General features: G+C 41.4%; 2 protein-coding genes across 10 annotated transcripts; one reads left to right on the top strand and one right to left on the bottom strand.

Moving 5' to 3' along the window:
• Positions 1–1,385: 1,385 nt before the first annotated feature.
• On the bottom strand, positions 1,386–13,612 carry raf1a (Raf-1 proto-oncogene, serine/threonine kinase a). Of its 2 annotated transcripts, XM_088409116.1 has the most exons (18): positions 13,061–13,612; positions 10,240–10,466; positions 10,001–10,113; positions 9,786–9,888; positions 9,547–9,704; positions 9,367–9,456; positions 7,363–7,516; positions 6,104–6,220; positions 5,951–5,975; positions 5,717–5,832; positions 5,515–5,632; positions 5,354–5,438; positions 5,077–5,253; positions 4,942–4,988; positions 4,718–4,836; positions 4,499–4,630; positions 2,906–3,040; positions 1,386–2,833 (listed from the first exon to the last, which is right to left on the bottom strand). In XM_088409116.1, the coding sequence occupies exons 2-18, from the start codon at positions 10,438–10,440 to the stop codon at positions 2,690–2,692; spliced, it is 2,034 nt and encodes a 677-aa protein (XP_088265242.1). In that variant the 5' UTR covers positions 10,441–10,466; positions 13,061–13,612; the 3' UTR covers positions 1,386–2,689. The 2 variants fall into 2 exon arrangements, with proteins under 2 accessions (XP_088265242.1, XP_088265243.1); XM_088409117.1 differs by lacking the exon at positions 6,104–6,220 and having other exon boundaries at positions 13,061–13,604.
• Positions 13,613–13,720: 108 nt separating this feature from the next.
• cnbpa (CCHC-type zinc finger, nucleic acid binding protein a) lies at positions 13,721–18,585 on the top strand. 8 transcript variants are annotated; one of them, XM_088409128.1, is made up of 6 exons: positions 15,628–15,698; positions 16,537–16,667; positions 16,879–16,996; positions 17,139–17,204; positions 17,308–17,503; positions 17,582–18,585. In XM_088409128.1, exons 3-6 carry the CDS (start codon positions 16,882–16,884, stop codon positions 17,697–17,699), a joined length of 495 nt encoding a protein of 164 aa, XP_088265254.1. In that variant the 5' UTR covers positions 15,628–15,698; positions 16,537–16,667; positions 16,879–16,881; the 3' UTR covers positions 17,700–18,585. The 8 variants fall into 8 exon arrangements, with proteins under 8 accessions (XP_088265252.1, XP_088265248.1, XP_088265253.1 ...); XM_088409124.1 differs by having other exon boundaries at positions 15,629–15,698; positions 16,879–17,002; XM_088409126.1 differs by lacking the exons at positions 15,628–15,698; positions 16,537–16,667 and adding an exon at positions 13,721–13,808 and having other exon boundaries at positions 16,879–17,002.
• Positions 18,586–19,042: the final 457 nt, after the last annotated feature.

Below are 19,042 nucleotides of genomic sequence, written 5' to 3'. Positions count from 1 at the left end.
CAATATAAGCTTAAGAGTTTAATGCATTGCAAAGAGCTCGTGGACCATCTGTCTGCCACTGCTAAAGGTGCAATTAACACTTCTAATACGTTAGATCATTAAGTAAAGTTGGCACCATGCACTTGCTGGTGTTTGACAAACAAGTTGAAATGATTTTTACGCTTGTTTGCTGCCACCTGCTGGTAAACACGACAAGCAAAAGAACTACCAGCGGTTATTTGATGTTGTCAATGTGACCAGTGCAGCTACCAGTCATTGGGAAGAGCAACACCCACTAGATGTCCGCCTGGTCATGGTTGGATAACGTTTGGCCTCAGCTGATTTCATTATAGCCCCTAGGTGTGGCTCCTCAAAAAGCAAAAATAGAACATTCACTCATAGAGCAGGACATGTGGCAGCTAGCTCGAGCTAGCATACATCTTGGATAACATCAGGCTATGCCTTTTAGTAGGCCTAGGTCTAATTAGATCACCAATTTAGGTTTGACAGCAATATTAGAGACAAAAAAATACATCAGCCTCTGTTTTTAACGTAAGTTTAAAAAAAAAGTATTATTGATCATGTCAAAGTAGAGGATGAATCCAAACATTAAAAAAAAAAAAAAAAAAACAGGGACTCCATGATTTGCGTTGTTTTTTTTTAATTACCCAGATTTTGTGGCTTCTGAAACGTTTCAATTCCTTCCTATGTGGCATTTTCACAACCATCCGCTAGGAAGCAAAGTAGAACTGGTTGCATAGTGTTTTGAGCAGATTGAATTGAATCTAAACCTTCCTTCTGAGATTGTGCTGTAACAATAGCTCAACGTGTCCTGGATGTTTTGCCACCACAGGTTAGTAAATGCACTTAAGTCATAAAAATCAGCCTTTAACTGTTTTAAAACATTGCACTTACATGATTGCTTTAAAAGAAAATGCAGAATGGTGTAGAACTGTAGATAATGTGTGATATTAATTGAATGCACTTTTAGTACCATTTGTGAGCTCTGATGAGGAAAAATCATTTTCACGTTCCATAAATATTGTAATGACCGGTTGATTTTACTCAATTGTAGAATTGAAGATTTATGAGAACATAAGTATTACATTCTTAGTGAACATTCTTTTAGCAGAGCATGGAAAGGGATGTCCATGGTCCCCCCATAATAACTTTACTCCTGAGCGCTGGTGCCAACTTGCTGCTTTGGATGCCATTTTCAGATGAGTGGTCCAGCGTACCCCTCGGAGAGGGACTTGGGGTAAATTTAGGGTAAGTAAATTACTATACAGAACTCTTACAAATCATTGCGCGTATGTATCTCGGTGACGTGTAAAATCACAGATCCGGCATTAATGAACCAATTGATTGAATGGAAAATGCAATACAACATCATGTTTTTGATTGAAAAATATCATTGAGTGAAATAAGGCAATTTTACAAGAGTGGTATCACAAACCAATTTTTCATGTAGTGATTTTGTGAATTACGGATGCTTGTCGAAAACTTGCAATGGGTGAAAATGTCGTTATTACAGCTTTTGTGGGATCGTTGGAGAAAAGGTGGTTTGTTTAGTAAATAAATGCTATTATTTTATATCTGATTAAAAATAAAAACAGGATGAAAATAAAAATGACTGTAAAGACTTGCACTTGCACTCGCACTCAATAAGGCATCTATTTGTTGTACACTAAGACAAAACACCCTTGTATTTTAGAATTCACCTTGTACCTCCCTGGTGGTAACAAGAATTGGTCTACCTAGTGAAATCCTACTGTGGCGTGTCTGGACTGGATTCCCCTGAGAGGTTACACAACTTTGACAATGCTATCGCAAACATGACACTACACCTCCAAGACCTACACCAAAGTGTGGTATTTGAACACCACAGATCGAGAGAACTACACAATTCATCAATTTTAAAATCCAAAAGTTTTTTGTTTTTTTTGAGGGGTGGGGGGGGTCACATTTGGTAAAGAATTTCACTTAATTTTATTAAAATTGTGGCGACAACTTTCTTACCAAGTTGGCATTAAAACACTTGACCTGCTGAATGAGGCACGATAAACAAATACAAATTAGTTTCCAGATTACTTTAAATATTCTAAAAAACTACTTAAATGTCCAGCTCGTTACAGCGAGTGCTAAAAACGTTTGGACTGATCAGATATTGTGGACTGTTACAAACCACTGTTTTTGCCAAAATGTGCAAATTCATCAACTTCAGTGGTTCAATTGTGTCAATATGACTTGAAACCCAAATGCACTAATGGAAAAAATGATCAAAAATATATATACTGTTAAAAAAAAGTGGGTTTCGTCTTTAAAGCAGCACAGTTAAAAAAAAAAAAAAAAAGTCTAAAAAAAGAACGACAAAAATAATTGTGAGTTCACTTCCAAGTAAGCTGATGCAATGCTCTTGAGCTTCCTTCACTGTCCATTTGCTGTCATTGTAGGTAGATTGTGCATATTTAGAGGCACCTGCATACATCTAATGCGCAGTAATAGGGTAGGCGCAGCCTCTCCCCTTTTCATTTGTAAATCCTACTGCGCCGCTATTGCCGTTCGCGCCTGCCTTTTCTCCTTCCTTATATTTATTACTGCTTTAAAATATTGTATATGTTTTGAGTATGGGTGTAGAGCGCATTGCACTTCTGGATTTGATGAGAAGGGAAACTGGTGGAACAGTAGGAGGCAGAGCCCTCTCATGCTCTTAAAAAAAAGGCAGTCTGGTGGAGGACGTCAAAGTACAAGCGTTGATGTCCTCTGTATGAGAGGCTCTGTGCAGGGACGGTTCGGAGGCACTGTGGTTTATCTTAGGCAAGGCGTGCTGAAGAAGCTCGATAGAGGACAGGATCTTCGAAAGAAGAAAAGGTTTTCAAAAAATGTAATCGTTTTTGAAATCTGCAATGAGACAAACAAAGCTCACCTGGGGGAAGAGTGGTCTCTCCTCCTTGGACTTCTTAATGCAGTCGGCGACCAACCTTTTCATGGCTTTGGGGCAGTTCTTGTAAAGTTTACTGAGGTCAGGTGACAGATAGCCCCGTCCCACCATGAAGATAATCTGAAAGGGTAAAAGATTTATTTGTATTTTTTTGTAATGCTTTACTCGCCACAGGAGGAAAATGTGATCTTCGATCATACAGGTGGCACTACGACTGTATAAAATATCTGACGGTTAAATCTATGATGGCGGCGGGATGTGTTTCTGATGGTTGTCAGGGAAGGGCTCTCTGCTTTGTTTTCCCCGGTTAGTGACAATTATACTAACGGGAGAAAACTAATTTTTGTCAAAGCTGAGTCCGTCATATTTGTTTATTTTAGTTTGTTGCCATTTGCCGTTTGTCAGCACAACGCCGTCGGTACGGACTGACAAACCCTCCCGATGGTTGAACTCAAGAATTCATTGATTTTGACAAACCCTCCCGATGGTTGAACTCAAGAATTCATTCATTATATAAGTATAAGCGTCATGGCAAAGTACTCATTTTCACGGTGGTGTCAGATGGTCACTTAACAAGACAAGCTCAGCTTCTGGTCTGTGTACTATTTTTACTATTTACTGTGACTGTGGTTTGTATCGGTGATAAACTGCGATGCTTTCCGGCCGGCGTACAAATTTGTATTTGGAGATTCTCAACGGGTCATCAAAATATGAGACTGTATAGGACGAACATATGCGAGCATTGCATAATGTGAATTTAGACATAATGTGTCTGTATAGTGAGTGAGGAACCGTACACGATCCAGGTCAGACCGCGTGACCTGAGAAGGGACATAAACCCACACACATCTTGAGTTCTGTAACTGATTCTAAAGTTAGGTCAATGGCTACGCAGCGCAAAGCCACAACTGCAAGCCCTTTCAGACAGCACGCCTGACTTTTGCCACTGGCCTTTTTTTTTTTTTAATCACTCCTGGATCCAGTCGGAGCAGGTCCAGAGTTTTTACTTTTCATATAGATACTTTAGTGAAGGAATTTATCCACGTGTCTAGAAATTTCATTAGCAACAGGGTTCCTCCCAGCATATTTACAGTAGCGATGAACATCATTATCATGTGAGTGCGGTTTGCTTGATAGTGGCATGAAAACTCACAAACAGCCTACCAGCCATTTGACAGATGAAGCAGAGTAAAAGGGTGACAAGCCCAGTCACAAATGCACAGAACATTGATCAATGGATACGGTTCAAAACTAATTTTAGCCTTTTTTTTAAACTGAAAGGAGACATGTCTTGACTGTTAGATAACCCCTTTTCTGCTAACCTCAAGGTTAGCTTTACGCTTTTGAAAGCATTCCCAAATTATTAATGTGGGTAGGAGTTGAGTGTCAGCAGCAGGTCACAGCAAAATCAGGCTAACACAGCATAGAGCAAAAACTATTTTGGCTTCGGCCAACGTATGCAGCAAATATTGTAGATAGGAACAGGAGTTGAATAACTCCTGTGACAAAATTACATTCCCGCAAAGATAGCGGTTAAGAACAATATACAATCCTCAATATAAAGTATGCGTATGATACCTGATCCCTGTTGGCTATCTGAGAGTACGGGAGCTCTCCTGTCATGAGCTCGAAGAGAACGATTCCATAGGAATAGACATCTGATTGGAAGCTGTAAGGATTGTTATCCTGCATCCGTATGACTTCAGGGGCCTGAGGGGAGACAACACATTTGTTGTCACGAGTTCATTATCTTTCACAGACCATACTACATAAAAATGAGAATGCTTGTTTACAGACCATCCAGAGGATAGACCCAGAAGGCTGCTCCACTTGATGCGAGCCGCTCCATCTGGCCTTTACTGTTGCAAGACCAAAATCACCGATTTTCACCGTCAGCCCTTCATGCAAAAAGATGTCTAACCTGCTGTCAAGGATTGATAGCTGAAACATTGAAAAAAATGCATATCTTAAGCAAACCCCCCAGAGATTTGAGACACAGGCACAGCTATTGAGAAGGATACTGTTGGACTTCATGTCGCGGTGAATGATGTTCTTTGCATGTAGATAGCTGGAAAAAAACAAAAAAAAAAAAAAAGAAAGAAATGAGAATCAGGTATGTTAAGTTAAAAATCTGAATCATTTGCCTTATGACCTACTCCATGCCCTGAGCTGTTTGCCTAGAGATGTCTATCAGCTGGATCATCTTGAAGTTGGTCTCCAAGACATGAATATGTTTGTACAGGCTGCTGCCCTCGCACCACTGGGCCACAATGGCTAGGTTGTCCTTTGTCATATAGCCCATGAACAACAGGATGTTGACATGTCTGGTTTTTCTGTGAAGAGGAAATCAGCAAATATGGTGAACGATTAAGAGATGAGTCACCAGACACAAATGAGTACATAGCATTTTAATATTTTAATGAAAATTCTTACCTTAGGACAGCTACTTCATTTTTAAATGCCTGTAACTGCTCTGGAGTAGGGTTGGTCACTTTTAAAATCTTCACTGCTACATCACCTATTGAAAAATTACAGACACGCATTTATGGCAACCATAGAACGGGCTGAGCCCCTTCTACCCCCATCATTCCTACCATGCCATTTCCCTTTGTATACAGTTCCAAAAGAGCCTGAACCAATGCGGGACTGAAGATACACCTCACTGGCTTCAATCTCCCAGTAGTAGCTAGAATCGTGCTTCTCCCGTGCCCTCTGGATGATGAGAAAAGAAGAGGCGCAAATGCTAGCAAGCACCATTGACTAACATGTAAAAATGCATTCAGTAGAAGAAATTACTATTTTATTCTTCTCCTGAGTGTTGAAGGATGTGGCCCTCTCTCGCTGGGCCGGTGCTGGGCTTTTGACTTGGGACTGGGACCAGTCAGTAGGACTCTGGTTGGGAGAACTTCCAGCTGTAGAAAACATAATACGGGAATTAGGTGTGGACAGTCTATGAATACCGACGAAGAAACATACCAACGACAAAAACATACGAAATCTAAGGTGAAACAATTAAAAAAAAAAACTTACCAGAGTTGTGATTACACATTGCATCCTAAAGAAATAACATAAAAAGATTGCATCACATAAAGTTGACCTTTATAACACAGATGTAAAAGCAGCTAGCATGTTAGGAACTCGGGCTCTTCAGAACAGAACAAAACACACGGGCTGCTTTCTAACCTTTTCTGGATTCTCGGGTGAGGTCTCACCAAAAGACCGGGAGTGGACAATACCTACTTTCCTTTTCAGCCAGAATCTATGGCACCAGGAGGTGGGGAAGGTATTCAAGCAGTCTAGCTACTCCCCAACCGAGGATGACAACAACAGTGCGGTAGGCAAAGAAAATGAACACAGGAGGGAGAGAAATAAGGAAAAAGCCAACAAGAATGAAAAGAGTTATGTCAGGTACCTTAACCCTTTAAGCGCCAAAGTCGCAAAATTGAACCAAGCAACGTTCACGCAGTATGCCTTTAACCGTTATCAAGCTACAAACTTTTTCAAATCGATATCCATGCATTTTCCATAGCTGCTTATCCTCACGAGGGTCGCAGCCTCGCTGGTGCCTAAACCAGCAAACTCAAAAGCGGAGGACACCCTCAACTGGTTGCCAGCCGACTCCAGGGCAGACGCGGACAAACAACCATTCACGCTCCCAATCACACCTTAAGAGTCTCCAACCACGCTTGTTTTTGGAGTGCGGGAGGAAGCCAGACTCCTGGAGATAACAGACTCGGGCACGGGGAGAACATGCAAACTCCAAAAAGGAAGACCGGAGAGAGATGGAATTGAACCCAGGACCTCCGAACTGTGAGGCGGACGTGTTAACCACTCTTCCACCATGCCCACCGACCAATAGGAATGCACAATCAAATTATCCTGACTAAAACTCAGGCGACTTGGGGGTGCAGTAAGTAGCGCATCCAAAACACAGTTCAAGGATCCAAGGTCAAATCCACCTCTGTCCGGCCTTCCTGTGTGGAGTTTGCGTGTTCTCCCCAAGCCCGCATGGCTTGTCTCCGGACACTTCGATTGATTGATTGTGTGTGTGAATGGTTGTCCGTCTCGGTGTGCCCTGCAATTGGATAGCAACCAGTTCAGGCTGCCTGAAGTCAGTTGGGATAGGAAACAGCAGCCCTGCGACCCTTGTGAGGATAGGCGTCTCTAGAAAACGAATGGATGGATGAATACAACTCTGGCACCGAAAGATTTAAGAGAATAATGAAATATGTGCAGGAACTCATGGAGGTGTAAAAGAAGAAACTAAGATAAGGGAGGTGTTGGGATTAGCAAAGTCCAGGCTACTGAATACAGAAACAATTAGAAAAGGTCAAATGCAAGAGGAGCTTTGGACTACCCGAGATGTGTACAAAAACCAGGGGACACTTTTACGGTGACTGTACCTAGAGTTACATCAAAAGGTCCACACTGTGTGTAGTTACCTCAATCATACTGCTGTCTACAGGCAGGGTTGCGCTAACCATGTGAACGTTTGGCGTTGAAGTGGAACGTTGCCTCTGGGAGAGACCGCCACCTGTGGGCGAGTAGGGCGTGGCATAGTTGAAGGCATGTGGCGTTGAATATCGGTGGGCAGAGCTGTGAGGGCGAGAGAATGCAATATTAAGATGCAGAGGCTACTGCATGTATCTGGCAATTGATCTTTTAACAGCAAACGTTGGCGTGACAAGCCAAGTTTGATTCTTGGAATGCTGCTGCGTCAGCAGTGTTTTGTGCACAACCGGACTATCCGCTTTGAGGTTTGTGATTGACGTTTAGTTTGTCTTGGAAGGCTCATTCATGGCTTTACTTTCTTAACAATTAGTTCCATTGTCATCTACTATCAAAATATTTTATGGTGAAGGAGAACAACTGGAAATACTGGGTTCTTTTCACTCTGACATACAGAGGAATCTTTTTTTTTTTTTTTAATAGAACAGTAGTTCCAGTTCCAAATACAACCAATATTTTCATTGTTACACATTTTTAATAAAGAAAAACAGCACCGCCTTTATAAAAACAAGACAAAAAAATGTAGAGAAAAATGGTTACGCACTTTACAAAACATACTGTAGTATTTGTGTGTTGGATGTATACATATCCTGCGACGGGCTCAGTCTGGTAAAGACTCTGGTTGCGCGGTTTTGTGTGCTTGGTCGTGTTATGTTCATATGCTGAGCTGTGACTGGGTTGGCTTTGCCGCCTAATTCATGTTCCGCAAACAAACGGTTTTGGGTAAGTGTAAAACAGTTGACCTCTCGCACTGATTTAGCGGCGAATGAAGGGAGTTTGCAAACTTGGACGCAAGACCGGAGAGACTAGCTATCTAGTTCGTAGGACAGAATACAGAAAGATTTAAACTGAACCAAACATTATTTAAATACATATATTTAAATGAGAATTCAAACACTATTGTTTAGGCTTATTCTCACCAGGGTCACCTGGCTTGCTGGTGGTATCTATCCCAGCCATCTCTGAGCAGTATACAGGGGGGCAACCTGGATTGGTTGCCAGCCGAACGCAGGGCACACAGAGACAGACAACCACTCACACTCACAGTCACACTTATGGGCAATTTGCTGTGTCCAATACAACTACTATGCATGTTTTTTGAATGTGGAGGAGACCGGAGTGCCCGGAGAAGACCCAAGTGAACAGGGAGAGAACACGCAAACTCCATACAGGAAGGCCAGGGCGTGCTATAATTGAACCTTGAATGGAACTCAGAACTGTGAGGCAGACGTGCTAACCAGTCCTCCACTGTGCCGCCCTTTGGACATACTGTACTGTATGCACATGGACAAACAAACAAACAAACATTCATTCATAAGCCGTTTCATGCCTGCGGTTTTCTGTATTATCACATGTTGGTATGATCACATGTAGGTATGAACTGTAACTGCTACCCCAAGCCGGGAATATCTCACTACCAGATAATGAAGTTGCAAAACACTTCTTGGGATTTCTGAGCATGGTGCACATTGTGCTGCAAGTATGCTAATTTGGCAGCTCACATCGCTTTTAAACTGTTTGAAGCGCAACTGAAACAACAGACTCTTTTCACATTTCTTGTTATATCAGCCCGAGGACTGGTAAGCTCTTGTAAAGCTGAGTACGTCATTAAGGTTTTATCCAATTCTTATCAAGGTTCATTGCATATTAGAACAAAACTCCATCTGTTTAGCAAAAATAGCAGTTTAAAAAAATAACGCTGATGCAGCTCCAACCGCTTCTATGATGTCATCGAATAATGTCAAGCTAAATGAGTATTTCTTCAGCATCAGAATTGGTTATATATGTGCATATGGATACTGTACATTGTAGGGCAGCAGCTAACGATCATTTTCACTATATAAATTATATATATATATATATATATATATATATATATATATATATAAAATTTCTTCAGTAGTAGTGTATGGTCCTTTTGTGTGCTGAAGACAAACCTTGGAAAACGGGCTAGTGATTCTTTCATTCGCCGAGATGTTAACGGGGGAAGTGACGGGGCACCACTCTCGCCTGGTGTTGGACACAAACTGAAGAAATAAAATTTAAAAAAAAAATCAGGCAAATAAACCCTGCTTATCACGTTTGCTCTAGTGACCTTACCTAACGAGGACACTTACAGGAGTTGTCGAATATTGCTCCAATCCACACACATTGTGGGTACTTTGGTGCTGCAATGCTCATGGAACTTGTAGCCACACGTTTGGCAACGGAAACCGTTCAAAAGAAACTTCTGGCAAATGTCACAGAACGCTGGCTTCAGATATGTTTTCCGGACCTGAAACATGGGCAAGATTTGAATATTTATTTCCAAGGCAGAGACACTTATTTGGATGTTTCAAACACTTCAAGCACTCACAAAATTATGTGTGGTCAGAGGAACATGGTCTAAAACTTCCACCAGCAACTCCTCACCAATCAGGGAGGTCGAGTCGGTGTCCCAGGCCATCCTTAATTTTTTACTGTCAAAAACAATCATGCAATGCTCTTCTTATACCGAGGAAAAGAGAAAGTATGTACATCAAACAAATCTGTCTGTCTTCAAACCCGAGATGAAAAGCTTGAAAAGCTCACCTCTTTTGTCCGGGGTGTAGTCTGAAAACAGCGCAACACTGAGGCTGAAGGCCTCGCACCATTAAGGCTTTAATCAGGCAGCTATGCAAAGTCATACCCGGCCGCACGTTTACCTGAAGGAGACATCGTGTTGCATTTGCAATTATTCGGCCTTTCATCGTGACTCAACGTGCCTCCCGATAGTTTCACCAGCACAACTTTCTCAACTGGAAACTATGTCACTTAAGAAATGAGCTCACCACAGTGCGCTGCTGGTTTGGGAGATATACACGGATGGTGCTGCTCGTTTTCGAGTCGGGTATCTTGCCGTCGTCTGAGGAGCGACGCTGGCAGGGAAATCCCTGGACCATAGTCGGCGAAAGGCACGGGCCCTCGAAGGCAGAGTCCTTCATTCCAAAGCCGTTACTCAGGGTCTTCCATGCTCCCTGGAGGTGCTCCATCAGTAAAGCAAAGTGCTCTCAATGGTCTGGAAAAAATGAACCATGTGCAAACTTTAAAAGCTCACATCATGAGCTGACATGATCAATATTACATTAGTCTTTTCTTAATGAGAGGGATGCAGTATGGAGACTCCATGTATATGAAACTAACTGGCAGTAACACATTACACACTATTTCGATTCATATATTAGCCAGTCAAATTTAGACAGCAACTGTAGAAATAACTCGCATAAGATTTGTCACCAGACATGCTGTAATACTTCATGGTACGCCTTCAACAAGTGGAAATATTGAGACTTTGGTTCAAAGTGACAGAACAACACACTGTTACTGCAGATTTCCACATCATCATTTACAAACATGCCCCTCCACAGCATTCCAAACTTTCCCCAGATCAATGTTTTTGGGAGGAAACACTATTGAAAACTATCGTAAGTGAGATTGCTCTATCTTGCTAGTTTCTTTTACAGGTGTCCCAAAATAGCACAGAAACTTAAGGTAAAAGTGCAACTAGCAATGATTTTGGTTAGTGGAACAAAACTGTGGAAATTAATTAAATCAAATTAAGTCAAAGCAAAACAACACTGAACATGTATTGTCCTTTTTAGGATTATGCAGTGAGTACAAACATGACGAGTGTAAATATCAATGCCATCCCATTCTGTGAAAAAGCGTAAGAATATACGTTGATAAAAAATAATGACATGCCCTGCACTGGGCCATCTTGACCTGTTCCTGTACTAACACGACACTTCATTTTTGGCTCGCTGTTTGTTTTTTTTTCTTATAAAAATATCATAGAGCATGATCTTGTATTGCCGTTAGATAGCGCTCCTAGCAGTCAGATTTCATGTTCTCCTTCAGCAGTGTGCCAGCCCTACCAACCGGCCTATGAGCCCATTTGCGTGCTTGCGTCTGCACTTTGAAAACTACCAATAGTTTGACAATGACAGGCAGGCCCTGCTGGATTCTTGGTTTTGCTGTCATTTGCACACAAAATTTCAAATCGCATCAGTGATTTAACATACACGTTTTTGATGCTCTGCTCTTCTACTGCTGCAAACATCACTTCAGGACTACCATAAACAGACAAGCCACCCAATCAACCCCCAAAATACTCAAAAGACATTAAGAAATGTGTGTGGAAACACTTGGGCAATATCACCCAACAATAAACTTTGGTGTAAATGTATTATGAGCACCACCACCTTATTTTGATGGCATTTTGTAGTTGATTCTGTTGATAATATTCTGCCACAACTCTTTTTATTATCATATATTAACTATTAATTTGATCATTTGTGAACAGAACTGATACTGGGTAAACGTTGTCTATTCAGATGCTTCAGAGCTGAGGAGCAGCATAAAAACAGACTTTGGTTACAGCATTGTGTTCATATCAACCTTTATCGTAATATTGAAGTCTTCCGCAAGTATGTCAGGAATCCTCAATAAAACGCAAAGGGTCTTATCAAGATAAAGCATGCACTAATCTTGACAGTATACTACTGGCACAATGTGAGGAGATAAGAGAGCACCAAGCTACGTATTTGCAGTATTCCCGAGTTTTGAGCCTCCAGGTATTCGCAATGTTGATGCTCAATTCTGGAATTTCTATCTCACATAAGAATGACATGCATGTGCCAGGTATATTCGCTCTATGAACAATCCAGCATAAGGGCAACTGTATATTTCATTTCATATATTTAAAATGATGAAGTAGTACATGACCGCAAACAAACACTCAAACACATAAATAATAAATGTGTGTTTTAAAATAACCTTAATTGTTCTGCACAAGATAATTCGGTTGTGCAGTAATGAAAAGTGGTCTGTGTTTGCAATAGCATGTAACGTGACCTATCTGGAAGAAACCAAATAACGTGCTTACGTATTGAGATTTACAGTGAGGGTGCACTTTAAAACGTCTGTTTCATCTCACTGAAAAAAAGTGAAACAAGAAATCTGCCTCATACTAACTTTAATTCGAGTTTGTTTTTTTCACAAGTGTAAATAAAGGGCGGGGTATTACAGTACATTTCCTACATCATTCTTACTCTGCATAGAAAGGAGAATTCCAATCTCATGCAAATTCTGCATAGGGATTCCAGATCTTTTTAAGTAATCGGTTTTAGCACAGATGTGATTACACGTCACCTTATACACATATACTCGATGTAACGAGTTGTTGTCAAATCAAAATGGAAAGACCGCTTTTAACTTGAAAACATTTCGTCATGCAAATCCATAGTTCAGCCAAAGCACATATAGCAAACATGGTCTTGCAAATCGTAAATTTGCTAAATAAATGGTTTTCGTCTCTATTAGTGTCCCGTCAATAAAATAATGGCCAATTCCATTTTTTACAGTATTGTTAAAAAAAATAAAATAGGGGGGACCACTAGAAAAAAATAAATAAATCGTGACACAGTTTACGCTACTACCGCGAAAGCCGATGCAGGCCTAAAGCAGCGAACGACAATGTTCTCTACGCTTAAAATACTCAATTTGTTTACTGGGGACGCGTTTTAAACATCTGTAGTTAGCTTTACCATGTAGCTACGAGAGTAGTCGCGCCATATGCAGCAAGCGATGTTGTGGATGAGGGAGAAAGCTTACCAAGATATGTTGGAAAAGTTGTGCTCCGCCATAACTTCAGGGAAAATTGGTGTTGGTGACATCATATTTGCAACGCATTCAAAGAAAGGGCCAAGTGACTTTGGCTAGCAAAAAAAAAAAAAAAAAAAAAACTTGTCCAGTGAGATGTCGCGATAGTGGACGACATGAAGGTCACAGACCCGTCGCCACAAACGTTAGTAAAAGTCAGTAAAATTTAAAAAGTATATTTTTTTGACTTGCGGTTTTTGGGCGAAATCGAACGCTTATTTGAAACGTGACAAGACGAGTGCAATCGCCGTTTTGTTCCGCCGAGCGAGGCCGTTTTACATTTTTATTCCGTGAGTCCCGTTCCTACTTTACAATGGAAGACAGAATGTTTGACGCGCGATATCCTACGTCCGTCTGACGACAGCGATTGAAACAAGAGCTCGCAACCGAAACGAGACTAGCATCAGTCCTCTAAAGCCCTCCCAGGCCAACCATGATGTTTAGCTTAACACACGGCCAAATCGGCGACCAAATGCTTATACAGCATTGCGTGCAAGGCTCAGGGGAGGGGCGTCATCGTGTATTTTCACAAGGTTGTAAATCACACTAATAAATAATCCATCTGATTTGGTGCTCTGTATATTGTTTAAAAATCAAGGATCAACCCACCACCAGTTTGAAGGAAAAGCTTTGCAAAAAGTCGCCATCATCTGGAGATTTGAGGGCACTGCGACGGGACTTCCATGATTGGAATATCCAGGTACCGATAAATAAAATCCTTACATATCCACGTTGAGGAACGCGCCCAACTCATTTTCATCTCGGACCTCTTATTAGATTGCGTGTACCTGTTCAGTGTCCCTGTATATTATTTGTAAGCAAAAACAACGACTTTGATATCAGAAGTCTTACACAGATTTTCTATACGACTCCTATGAATAGTCGAAGGTGAGCTGCAGCTTGGGTCCACACTGCCTATTGCAAAGTCATGTAAATGTACCACAAGATGAACAACAGTTTAGAGGGTTATTTTATTTTATTTTTTTAACGAGACTGTAAACGTGTACACTCACCATGTGATCACCATGTCTGAAGTGTCTGGTTACCCTGAGCAGAGCCCACCCTCCAAACGTTTAAGACGGCTGAGGCTTGCCCAAACTGAAGTTGGTTTATGCTTACTTACCTACATTACCTCGTCAGTCTTGATTAGTCCTGACTCCAATATTTACTCTTTTGTTTAGCGGCGGGAAGTAGACTATGAATTACAAAGTTGTCTACTTTTAGAAAAATTGCATTCCACCTGTCAAATTTCAGAGGTACAGAACATTATTCTTGTGAAAATGAGAGTAAGGGCTTAGTCACAGTGGGATATTTTAAGGTACTCAATCATGTGTATATTTGTACCACTGTACAGTATTTCTCCTCTAATAGAACATGAGCAACATCTGTTTATTTTTAAAGCATATAGCACGTGGTTTATGATTTCAATCTATTATGTGCACATGGTTCAATTAGAATACATGGCCCATGTGAAATAATAATTATCTATGAGCAGTGATGGCATTCCACCTTAAGTATGGCACAGACTACATCTTTCCTTCATATTGATTCAGACTTGAGCACTCAGGTTTGTTTGTTAGGATAATTTCAGCAGTCATTCCACCTAATGTGATTCTTCCATCACAGTTCCCTGTATTTGGAAACAGAATTATAATTACATGTTCACATGACATGTTTTCTTCTACTCTTGATTATTGTTTTACAGCTATATTTTAACACTTTCTAGCTAAGTTTTAAAGTGCAATTGTGGGTTCTGCTGCAGAGGTTTTCCAGTGTTCATTTTTTTTTTATCGGCGCTGCCATGTAACTTTTACATGGCAACGCCTATAAAAAACAATTTATAATTATTTATTTGGAAAAACTCTCATAATAATGGTTATTTTTAATGCTAAATTGAAATGTTAAAGTTAGCCATCTAAGGAGGTCATGTGCAACATAGAGCAATGGGTTGGTGGCACATTTATTTATTTATTTATTTATTTTTCTAATTTCGTACTTTGATTTTCCTCCACTTGCATCTGAACATGCTATCGATAAATAAATGAATAAATAAATAAATAAATAGTCTGAACGACCCTGTTTAAATGTTATCGATTTGAATAAAAGTAGTTAAACGGTTGTGTTGGTAGGATTGGATTCGGTAAAATTTGGTGGATACCGTAATCCTGTTAAATATTGATGTCTCCATCTAGCAACGTAAAAATGGCTTTGGTCTGGGGGTGAAGGATTATACTGTACATCACACTTACTGCAATTAAACTATGAAACGACACTGTGACATTATTATAAGTAACCGAAGTAATCTCGCTTTGAAATAGCATTGTCGTTGTTATTTATTTATATTGTTGTTGTTATTATTATTGTAAGTCAATTTAAGGAAGAAAAAGCTGTTTTGGCCCGCTGATTGGTTCACTTACAGAGGCGGTGTCCGAGCCTCTGCGGATGTGATAGGTTGGTTTCAGAGGTTACGGCCAATCACTCTGTTGGATTTTACCAGTTTCCGTGAATGACAATTCAGGAACTCAAGCTCATGCTCACACCGCATGTAGCGCAAAGGAGGAGGCGTAAACTGACAGAGCTTTATAGCTAGGTAAGGAACGGATCCCAATAGTAAGCTTGCTTGTTAGATATTTCTTACCGACGGATGGCGAAAGTATAACGAATACGACGTTATCCACCAGGCGAATTTGACGCTTGGTTAGTTTCTTACAGCCTGCTTGCTCGTTGTGCGCTCATTTACGGAGCATCGGGACTTCAATCAGGCCTGCTAGTAGTAGGCCGTCACAACGACTTGAGCATGTTTTTCTTGCGCGGGAAATGGCAAATTTATTCGTAGATCCGCAGTGATACTCAACGCAAGCATTTTGTCAAAGCGGGTTATTGAGCGATATGCCGACGGATCCTTTTTCTGGTCGGGGGCGAAGGCTGTATCGTCGATTGAAGCGTGCCTCTCGGTCGTGATCGTGATGTGGGTTGCTAGCGCGGGTTAGCAAGAATCTGCTGTGTCGCGACTGCGCAGCAACGTCAACGTGACTAGGCCCACATTAGCGTAGCTTCAATCTTTTAGCATGAAATGTGTTTTCCGGCGTCATTGAACCGACTTATTCGTCGTGGTCGGCGCCTAGACAAGCATTACGATCAATGTTCGAATTGTGTTTGTTAATACGCTTATTTTGTTTTGTTTTGACGAGACTGTAGATCGCTCATAAATCCACGACAGGCTTCCATGGCTAGTTTGAGTGGCGCTCTGCATCGAACGCGATTGCAATTTGCAAGTGATGCCAAACAGCGTGTAATTCGAATTGCCGTAGACGGTTGATTGCTACTCTAAACGTGGGCGCGCTTACCTCGAGTTTGACGCGACAAGCTTGAGTTTTGCGCTTCACCAATTAAGATCATTAAAAGAATGTCTTCCAACGGTCTTTTAGCACATCTCCACTGTGGACTTAAAGCGAGGTGATTGATTTCATACTAACCCCTCAATCTTCCCGACTGATGTCTTCGGCACCGTCTGCAAACGGATGTTCGGCCAATGGCGTTCACAGCATGATTCCATCCTGTAAGTTAGTTGGTAATGTAGTTGAGGCCGAGTCCCTCGCACTAAAACGACCCCCTTGGTGGCTGTAAATGTAGCACTGTTAGATGTGCATCAGTGTATTAGTCCCAGATAGTTTGAAATTCTCAGCAGTGGTTTTGAGTGTGCTTTTTCATTCAAGTGGTGTCTGTGTGACCGGAATTCTGGTATTGACAGTCTGTGCTTATCTGTTCAGGTTATGGAGATGAGCTGCAGCAGCGAGTGCTTCGGATGTGGCCGCTCAGGGCACTGGGTCAAACATTGCCCCAATGTGTGCGGTAGCTCACGAGGACGCGGCCGGGGCAGGGGACGAGGCAAGGGTACTACATACTATCTAGGCCGCACTCACGATAGGATTCATATAACATATTTTAATTGTATCTTAAAGTAATTTAAATAACTTATGGCAGCACTTGCAAGGTGTGATATCTTAATCCCTGACATGTGTCAATCCAGACCAGACCTGCTATCGGTGTGGAGACCCAGGCCACTTGGCGAGGGACTGTGACCAAACTGAGGATGGTAAGAATTAAAGTTTTGGGGCACCATTGAAATGCCATGTATGGGTCAATCAACCGGTTTAACACCAAAAAAAAAAACAAAAACAACTTTCTCACCTGCTCAGCATGCTACAACTGCCACAGGACTGGCCACATTTCTCGTGAATGCAAGGAACCCAAAAAGGAGCGGGAGCAGCTCTGCTATACCTGTGGCAAGTCTGGTCACATGGCCCGTGATTGTGACGCAAACGAGCAAAAGTGCTATTCTTGCGGCGGCTTTGGCCACATCCAGAAGCTTTGTGACAAGGTGAAATGTTACAGGTGAGCGTTGGCTATACTGTACTACAGTCTTTGTGTAGCACTTGTACGTGGCCTTAACTGAGCTATTGTTTTCTGTAGGTGTGGAGAGCTTGGTCACGTCGCAGTGCACTGTACTAAAACCAGCGAGACCAACTGCTACAAATGTGGAAAGGCGGGCCACCTGGCAAAAGAGTGCACCTACGAAGACACCGCATAATTGGTGTCCTCTGTTGCCCCTCCTTTTTTCAGATTGATGGTTGGTTGTGTTATTTTTCTCTGAATCCTCTTCACTGGCCAAAGGTTGGCCAATAGAGGCTAGTCCCAGGCCAGTGAGCCTCTCGACATGTAATGAAAGGGGTGAAAAAAAAAAATCTTTCTGCATTCAACACAAAAATGTTTAGTTTGGTAGCGGTGTTATGTATAATGCTTTGTTAAAGGACCCCCTTTCCAAGCCACTGGTGACCAGCGATGAATCAATGGGACTAAACACGGGAATCTGTAGGACCTCTGAGCTTGTGGAAGCGAATATCTTGTCAAGAGATGAAAGGGAGTAAACAGAAACTGAACTTCCATGTATGGTTGTTGTTTTCTTTTTTTGTTTTTCTTTTTTTTTTTTTTAAGTGGGTTGAGTTGGCCAAGGGAGAACGACATGGAAACATTTCATATGATGCATTTCAGCGCTACATGCAGCTAAGTGGGAGCTGACCACATTTTCTCGCAAAGATACAAAGCATTTCTGGAGGAATAAAATAAGCGACTTCTATTGTAGAAATCTGTTTACATTTGAAAAACCAACTTGGTAGGCCAAGGTAGGTGTTTCCTTAAAAACGGCTTTGGGATTGTTTTTTTGTTTTTACCTTGACAAATTTAAAAGACCATGACCAGTTGTCGAACAGATGAATTGGAGTTATTTCGGAATGAAAAGTTTTCACAGAAATCAATGTTATTTTTGTACAATATCACTTAGACTACTGTATAAAGACCATTTGCTTGTACTCTGTTTTTAAGTCAGAAGGAAAGTGCAACTGAAGTCCTAGAAAATAGAAATGTAATTTTAAAACTATCAATAAAGCTGGAGGAGCACGGGGAGGCCCATGTCTGAATTATTTGTCGCTCAAGTTTCTTTTAAACTCATTTGACCTATTTTGCTGTCCCTTTTAGCTGAGTTACATTCAAATATAATGCAAACAAGTAGGGCGATATCTAGAGGTGCTGCCAAAAATGGGAAACTGAAAAAGCAAAAACAAAAAACATTTCAGATGCACCTGAGGTTATTGTGCAAACACACTCGCACCAAAGTAGCGCAATACAGCCCGTAAATTATCCCTGGTTTTCCATGTAGTACGGCACAGCCGCAGCGGTAAAATGGAGAACGCGAGTAAAGGCCAGTTAAAACGCACGCAAAGAATCGCTGTAAGTGAATCTCACAATGAATCGTAGACGTGCGTGTAAGGTTACGCAGATAAGCACACCGATCGCTTGTGTAAGGCTGTTTCGTGATGCGTCGCTTCGAAAAGCAGGCCATTATGTCTTCGCCTCGGTGTCTAAAATGGCAGCGTG

The sequence above is a fragment of the Hippichthys cyanospilos genome, chromosome 2 (genome assembly GCF_059441005.1).
Source record: "Hippichthys cyanospilos isolate Australia breed blue-spotted pipefish chromosome 2, RoL_Hcya_1.0, whole genome shotgun sequence".
NCBI classification, from domain to species: domain Eukaryota; kingdom Metazoa; phylum Chordata; class Actinopteri; order Syngnathiformes; family Syngnathidae; genus Hippichthys; species Hippichthys cyanospilos.
This window is presented reverse-complemented; position numbering and strand designations above follow the sequence as displayed.